The sequence below is a fragment of the Nylanderia fulva genome, unplaced genomic scaffold (genome assembly GCF_048542155.1).
Source record: "Nylanderia fulva isolate GAGA-0341 unplaced genomic scaffold, ASM4854215v1 Scaffold161, whole genome shotgun sequence".
Taxonomy (NCBI): domain Eukaryota; kingdom Metazoa; phylum Arthropoda; class Insecta; order Hymenoptera; family Formicidae; genus Nylanderia; species Nylanderia fulva.
Window position 1 is genome coordinate 260,524 of NW_028189846.1, and position 8,112 is coordinate 268,635.

At 33.4% G+C, this 8,112-nt stretch overlaps 1 protein-coding gene across 1 annotated transcript; it reads left to right on the forward strand.

Annotated features, from left to right (window-relative positions):
- Positions 1-2,196: 2,196 nt before the first annotated feature.
- On the forward strand, positions 2,197-5,070 carry LOC114943178 (uncharacterized). The gene is made up of 6 exons (XM_029318761.2): positions 2,197-3,341; positions 3,427-3,468; positions 3,568-3,715; positions 4,307-4,469; positions 4,545-4,744; positions 4,839-5,070. Exons 1-5 carry the CDS (start codon positions 2,197-2,199, stop codon positions 4,742-4,744), a joined length of 1,698 nt encoding a protein of 565 aa, XP_029174594.1. The 3' UTR covers positions 4,839-5,070.
- Positions 5,071-8,112: the final 3,042 nt, after the last annotated feature.

Genomic DNA, 8,112 nt, shown 5'->3' on the forward strand with positions numbered 1-8,112 from the left:
AGATCATGTGTATGATGAAAACGACAATCGTGTGGTCACGCTCCTGGCAGCAATTCATCTTAATCCTCATGTAAGTCAGCGGATTTTAGCAAGGGAACTAAGTATTCCAAGATCAACAATTAGGAGGATTATAAAGAAACTTAAATACCATCCTTATCACATAACTATGACACAAGCTATGAGTCAAAGAGATATGCAATTGCGTATCCAATTTTGTCAATGGGCACAACAAATGATCAGAGCTGAACCAAATTTTTTTAAATTTTGTCATGTTTTCTGATGAGTCGACATTTAAAAATAATGATGAGCTAAATNGGCATAATTGTCATTATTGGTCAGATGTTAATCCGCATTGGCATATACCAATAGATAATCAGAATCAGTGGAGTGTTAATGTTTGGTGCGGGATTGTGAATGGGTATTTGATTGGTCCCTATTTCTTTGACGGAAATGTCAACGTGGAAAACTTTTTGGCATTTCTTAGAGATGACTTACCATAATTATTTGAAAACGTTGACCTGCAAACACGTCAGAGGTTATGGCTACAACTCGATGGCGCACCACCTCACTATACAAGATGTGTGAGAGATTACCTGAATGAAACGTATAATGGCAGATGGATTGGACGAGATGCACCCGTCGCGTGGCCTCCACGATCTTCTGATCTGACGTCGCCCAACTTTTTCTTATGGGGATATCTGAAAAATGTCGTGTACGAGCAAACGCCTACAACGAGAGAAAATATGATAGAAGGGATACGAGAAGCTTGCAGAAGGATAACGCGCGATATGTTACTCAAGACAGTAAGACATTTCCAAGATAGGTTGGCATTATGTATCCAAGCCAATGGAGACAACTTCGAACAATTGATTCGATAAATTTTTTTTGACTGGATCATTCTCGATTTTGCCTTCGGTGGCAGGATTCTTCTTGATCTTACTTTAGTTGACAGAACCATCAACGATCTTGCTTTGACTAGCTGGATCATGTTCGTATCTTGCCTTGACTGGCTGGATCGTGTCCGGATCTTACCTTGACTGGTTGGATCTGTGTTTGTATCTTGTCTTGACTGGCTGGATCGTGTTCGTATCTTGCCTTTACTGGGTGGATCGTGTTCGTATCTTGCCTTGACTGGCTGGATCGTGTTCGTATCTTGCCTTTACTGGATGGATCGTCTCCAGATCTTGCCTTGACTGGCTGGATCCGTGTTCGTCTCTTGCCTTGACTGGCTGGATCGTGTTCGTATCTTGCCTTTACTGGATGGATCGTGTTCGTAACTTGCCTTGACTGGCTGGATCGTGTTCGTACCTTGCCTTGACTGGCTGGATCGTGTCCGGATCTTACCTTGACTGGCTGGATCCGTGTTCGTATCTTGCCTTGACTGGCTAGATCGTGTCCGGATCTTACCTTGACTGGCTGGATCCGTGTTCGTATCTTGTCTTGACTGGCTGGATCGCGTCCGGATCTTGTCTTGACTAGCTGGATCATGCTTGGACTTTGCTCTGATTGGTCGGAGCATGTAAAATAAGACTATTGGAAAATGAATATTTTAAGAAATATATATATATATATATTATAAATATAACATATATATATATATATTTTGTATTTTTATCAAAATGTAGTAAACATTTGACTATAGTGTTTTAGAAAGCTCTCGAGGTCAGCTACAAGAATATGTAATAAAAAATAGGGGGTGCCATTTAAAAAAATTGAGGTGACCTTCGCGTGATCTTCAAATGAATATTTAAGGTCAAACCAATGGCACCATCTTATAGCCCCTTTGAAATCATACAACACATGTTTGAACCATTTTTCGATATTTCGCTTAGTTTACGAGAAAATTGATCGTATATATATATATATATATATATATATATATATATGGAATTAATAATAAGTACTTTCTATTTTTAGTGACACAAGTCGATACAAATCTAAGGTCTGTTTTTTTAGCTGCACTAGTTCAGAGTTTATCTTTTCCTTTCCAATGTGGAGTAAAAAAATAAACTTTGAACTGGTGCAGCTAAAAAGAACAGACCTTAGATTTGTGTCATTGAATGGCAAGCACCCAAAAAAGTGAAATAAAAAAGTACATATACAGGGTGGGCCATTTTAAAAAATACGATCAATTTTATATATATATATGTATATATATATATATATATATATATATATATATTTACAGAAAGGATCATGGAGAATCGTCCCAAACGGAATATCATCAAACCGCTACGATTTCAAACGACATCTTCGGACGAGGCGGAAGATTCAGGAAGAAAGACGACGGAGCTACAGGGCACTCAATTAGAAAAGGATGTTGCTGAGTTACGGGGAGTATTAGAAGAGAGTCATTCGCCCGGTACTAATATGCATGCTAATCATTCACTCACTAACTCACAATCATTTACAGAGTCACTCACACAACACAAACACCTTTTATGCATGAAAACACAGTCATCATTCTACGCACAACCATCAACAGTCACTCACACAACACAAGCACCTTTTATGCATGAAAACACACAGTCATCATCTTACACACAACCATCAACAGTTACTCACACAACACAAGCATCTTTTATGCATGAAAACACACAGTCATCATCCTACGCACAATCATCAGCAGTCACTCACACAACACAAGCACCTTTGATACATGAAAACACACAGTTATCATCCTACGCACAACCATCAACAGTCACTCACACAACACAAGCATCTTTGATACATGAAAACACACAGTCATCATCCTACGCACAACCATCAACAGTCACTCACACAACACAAGCACCTTTTATGCATGAAAACACACAGTCATCATCCTACGCACAACCATCAACAGTCACTCACACAACACAAGCACCTTTTATGCATAAAAACACACAGTCATCATTCTACGCACAACCATCAGCAGTCACTCACACAACACAAGCACCTTTGATACATGAAAACACACAGTCATCATCCTACGCACAACCATCAACAGTCACTCACACAACACAAGCACCTTTGATACATGAAAACACACAGTCATCATCCTACGCACAATTATCAACAGTCACTCACACAACACAAGCACCTTTTATGCATGAAAACACACAGTCATCATCTTACGCACAACAAAATTTTCATGATACAACGCAAACATTCACACACAAACCACATGCTGCTGCTACTCATACACAACACATTGATAGCCAATTAAATACACCGCATAACACTCAGTTACAGCCTTTAAACATCTGGCCAATTTTATCGTCAAGTCATCTGTCAAGCTCTTCGTTACCAAGTCAAGCTTCAAGAGAATTTTACAATTTTCATGTGAGACCGGAAATTCAGTAAGTGTACATTGAACAGAAATTTTTATAATTGGAATATATGTATGTTATAGTCATATATAGAAATATAATAATATATTTACAGAGCCATACATGGAAGAATGGATCAATTAGCTTTGGAAGTTCAGTAAGTTTTAAATGTAATATGTACATAAACAATGTCAGTCATTTTATATCCTAATATATAATATTATTATATTATTTATATGATATGCTTTTTATACAGACAAATACACCAAAAATTGGACAGAGTGTTGACGCAGATTAGCAATAACCGAAAGCATATGCCGGAGAAACCAGCATTTTTGCCATTATCATTAGTTGAAGATGTTGAAATATTTGAAACTGCTAATGATGAAGAATATATGAAATTGGTATGTAAAATACAGTTTTATGTAAAATACAGTTTTATCATTTATATATATGTTAGGATGTTTGTTTTGACAATTTATAAAATTCTTCTGGGACCCTTTTCAATTTTTTAGTCGATAAAAAGAGAAAAATTTTTATTCTTAGTAGAACATAATACGATAAGTCTAAGGGTTTCCACATAGACTTTATAAATTTCCATTTAAAATACATGAAGTTTTTTCATTAAGTTTTCTGTTGTATTTAAACGAGATCAATATTTTGTATTCTTGTAATTAAAACCTAACTATAAAATTGTATAAAACGTAACTGTATAAGACTTAATAAGCAATTCTAATTTGTTATAGTCTTTCAATTTAGATAAAATGTAAAAGTTCTTAGTTTTTCAATATTTTATTTATTTAAAGTTCTCAATAGGTTTCATGTAATTAAGTTTTACATTTACAAGAATAAAAAATATTGATCTCGTTTACATGCAACAGAAAACTTAATAAAAAAACAATGTATTTTTAATAGGAATTTAAAGTCAACGTGGGAACCCTTAAACTAGATTACTAGATGTAAATAAAAATATAAATGCAAAATATTCTTTATAGGTGAATTATTTAATTTTTATTGGTGGTCTTAATGCCAAAGAGAGTGTTAATTTGTGCTTCAAAGAGATATTTCAAGATTCTTTGATGAACTTATACACTTGGTTCGGGCGTGAGGATAATCAACGACCATTATACAGTACCCGTTTGGTGAACGCTATTTATGGTATGATATATTGTTACACATAATGCTAAAGTTGTGTTATCAATGGTACTATTTTATATTTGTTACCTTTTACAGATGCTATCTGCGAAAACAAAAATTTTGAAAGACCAATGCGGGCTGCATTTCAAACATATATGTGGGATGCTCTGCGAACGGCCAAGCAACGACACAGGAATAGAGCGCGCAACAACTTGCATCGTCCGGAAGGAAGAAATAGAAATGAACCAGCACTATGGAACGACGAACACGACGAAATGCAACCAGAAGAAAATTAGGTCAGTTATATGAAACTAAATGTATTGTTTATAATTAATTCTTTATAATAATCTTTTTCATTCCTCAATATTAAAAACTGGTCGACTGTTGTAGATTTACAGGAAAAATGCATGATGAAGAAAGAAGATCAAAATTTCAATTCTTGAGCATATACAGTGTTGTGTTACATGATTTTAAAATTAGCTAGATTAAGATGAAAATAATTTTGTTTTAAATATATATAGATAAAAGATAAAATTATATGGCAATTTATTTAGATAACTTTCAGATAATATTATTTTTAAAAGTACTTATATAAACACAGTTTAAAAAAATGTAAATTATGAGAGGGATATAAAAAATATATTTATTTTAATTTGAACGTTTTTAATGCTCAAGTTTTACTCAAGTTTTGCTATTTAAGTATTTTTATGTCTTATGACTCTGAACCAAATTATCTGAATATTCTACATAATTTAATAAAGAGATAACACTTTTTATCTAAGATGCAGATATAGATAATACATATTTTTATTATCTATAAAGATAAGATGACGCCAAAATTTCATCTAGATCATCTATATAATTTTATTTAGATAATGGCAAAGACTAAGCATATACGAACATCTTTCATACGAACAATGATTCGTAATTGAATGAATATTGTTTTAGTATACAAAAATTGTTCGTGTATGCTCAAGAATTGGAACGAAGAAGAAAATGGAAGCGGAAGAAGATGGAGTGACCCTACAGACGAAGATAAAGGGAACAAAAAGAGGGCAAAAATGAAACAATACGCACTTTTTAGCTTCAACTGGCACTTTTCATTGGCTAAACAGCATTGAAAAGTGTCACATTTTTAATCACTCACAACAGTGGAATTAATCTCGATTTGCACTAAATCGGCACTTTTCAGTGCCAGATGGAATTCACTTCGATTTACATTAAATCGACATTTTTTAATGTCACTATAGGCCTATTCTATAAGGCCTATTTTTTTAACGAAAATGTCGCTATCGTGTTGCGTATTATTGCGGATGTCAAAATACATGTATTTACAATAGGCACTTTTCGTAAACACGTTTGGGTGAGCGTGGCTTAGCTCGATAATTATTGTTCTGCCAATATCGCGAATCGGGAGAGGATCGTTAAGACGGAATAGTTATTAGGTGTTATAATTATATTCACTGCGTTTATTCGGATTATATCAAATACAGACTTTTACTCTCCACCGAGGAAAACCCTGTATCGCGAGCGCGAGTCAAAATCTATCTGCCCTTCGAGGCCGCGCATTGTCTTGCTTCTCTCGATTTTTCCACGACCTTATTTTTATTTTTAGGTGATTAGCCTATCTATTATTTTGAAGAACTTTCGCTTTTTATTCTGTTCGGAAATCACAATCTACCTTCGTCATGCTAGACGCTTATTTATTTATTTATTATTTTGTGTCACCGGTCGCGATATCCTTAACTCTCGTCGCTTGTCATATATTTTTATTTCGTGTAAATTTTATTTTCTATATATTTTAATATGCTTGTGGCATTTATCGCCACACACGTAATTCGAAAGTATTTGATCGACTAATCAGGATTAAAGAATCTTTGTCCTTATTGGTTTATGGAGATGAAAGTATTTGTAATAACTATATTAGATATCTATATTATCTATATTACCTATTCTGTAATATTTAATAATTTATTTATTAAATATTACAGAATAGGTAATATAGATAATATAGATATCTAATATAGTTATTACAAATACTTTCATCTCCATAGACCAATAAGGACAAAGATTCTTTAATCCTGATTAGTCAATCAAATACTTTCGAATACTTTTTAATGCCAATATAAATTTAAATTCGTGTTTCCTAGAAAAAGAAACGAGACAGATTCCGCCAATTATCTAGCATCAAATATCAGATGCGCACACATTGGAGAAGTTTGAGTGCCTGCTTGGAGAATCATCTACAAATTACCCCAAGGATAAAGCAGTAAGAAGATATATAGAAACAGCAACTACATTCAATTACTACTAACAGAAGGTCACAGAAAAGCAAAGCTACTAAAGAAGCAGCTTAGGAGAAGGAGCATAGCCTACAATTTGGAATAACAAGCAAAGTAGGTAATTTTACAAACTTGCATCTCACCAATATCTGGAACTTATAGTTCTGAATCAATTGCAATTTAAAATAAAAATGAAACTTTCTAACATATTATTTTAAAACGTAATGAAATCTAAAATTTTATTGTTTTTATTTTAAAAACAGTCACATATTTATTTTCTCTCTATAAAAAATGTTTATAAAAATAAAGCAAAACTATACACGTATTAGATATATTTGTATTATTGTATATATATTTCAGGTGTTGCTGTTATTATTAGTTGAGAACTCCCAAGACGAAATTAATGGTGTTCAACTTGGCTCAGCGTCCAATAACATCGTCAAGAAATAAAAAACGTTTCCGTTATTCAATAATTAGATATATCACCGTTAAGGCCTGAAAAACTCAATCAATCAGATGTCGCAGATGAACTGACAGAACATCTTTTTTTTCGCTATTAAACAATAATGCGTTACTTCACGCGTATTTAAGCGGCGGAAAAATTGATGCTATTTATTGCAGAATTATAATGGCTTTAATATAATCAACATATATAGTTAATTTAAAATCTTGATACTACAGTCATTTGTCATGTTTAAATTTTTAATCTCTTTTCAAATATAATAATTATAGACAAATATATGTATATCTACAGACAGTATATTTATATTTATATAGATAATATATTTATATTTGTCTATAATTATTATATTTGAAAAAAGATTAAAAATCTAAACATGTTACAAATAATTCTAAGGCTCAAAATTTTAAATTAACTATGTTGATTATATTAAGATGCATACAGATTTGCAACAGAACATCGTAACGTAACGCCGTTGCGTGACATCGACGCAATGTATGGACAGTACCTCGCACCGAACATTTAAGCGTTACGGGGTATTGTCCATGCATTTCGTCGGTGTTACGCGATGGTGTTACGTTACGATGTTCTGTTGTAAGTCTGTACGCACCTTTAAGGTCATTATATAATTCTGCAATAGATGGTGTCAATCTTCCCGCCGTCTAAATACGCGTGAAGCAAAGCACAATTGTCTAAGACTGATATTACATTCATACTACAAAATGATGGTGGTCGGACGTAACGATTGAATATTAGATAAAAACTTTAGAAATTCTCTATTCGTTAACCAATTGCTACGTTCGACAAACTCGTCGTACGATATATGTAATATCATTATAATAGCAAAAGAAAAGGTAGCTTCGGTCAGTTCCTTTCGTGACGCCGATTGATCGAGTTTTTCAGGATTGATCAGTGATATATA

Bases quoted from the DNA above. Each gene is read 5' to 3' on its own strand.
- LOC114943178 (XM_029318761.2), top strand. From the start codon at position 2,197: ATGGAGAATCGTCCCAAACGGAATATCATCAAACCGCTACGATTTCAA. The intron at 3,716-4,306 runs GTATGTAAAATA...TATTCTTTATAG, and splicing joins ATGAAGAATATATGAAATTG to GTGAATTATTTAATTTTTAT. The intron at 4,470-4,544 runs GTATGATATATT...TACCTTTTACAG, and splicing joins TTTGGTGAACGCTATTTATG to ATGCTATCTGCGAAAACAAA.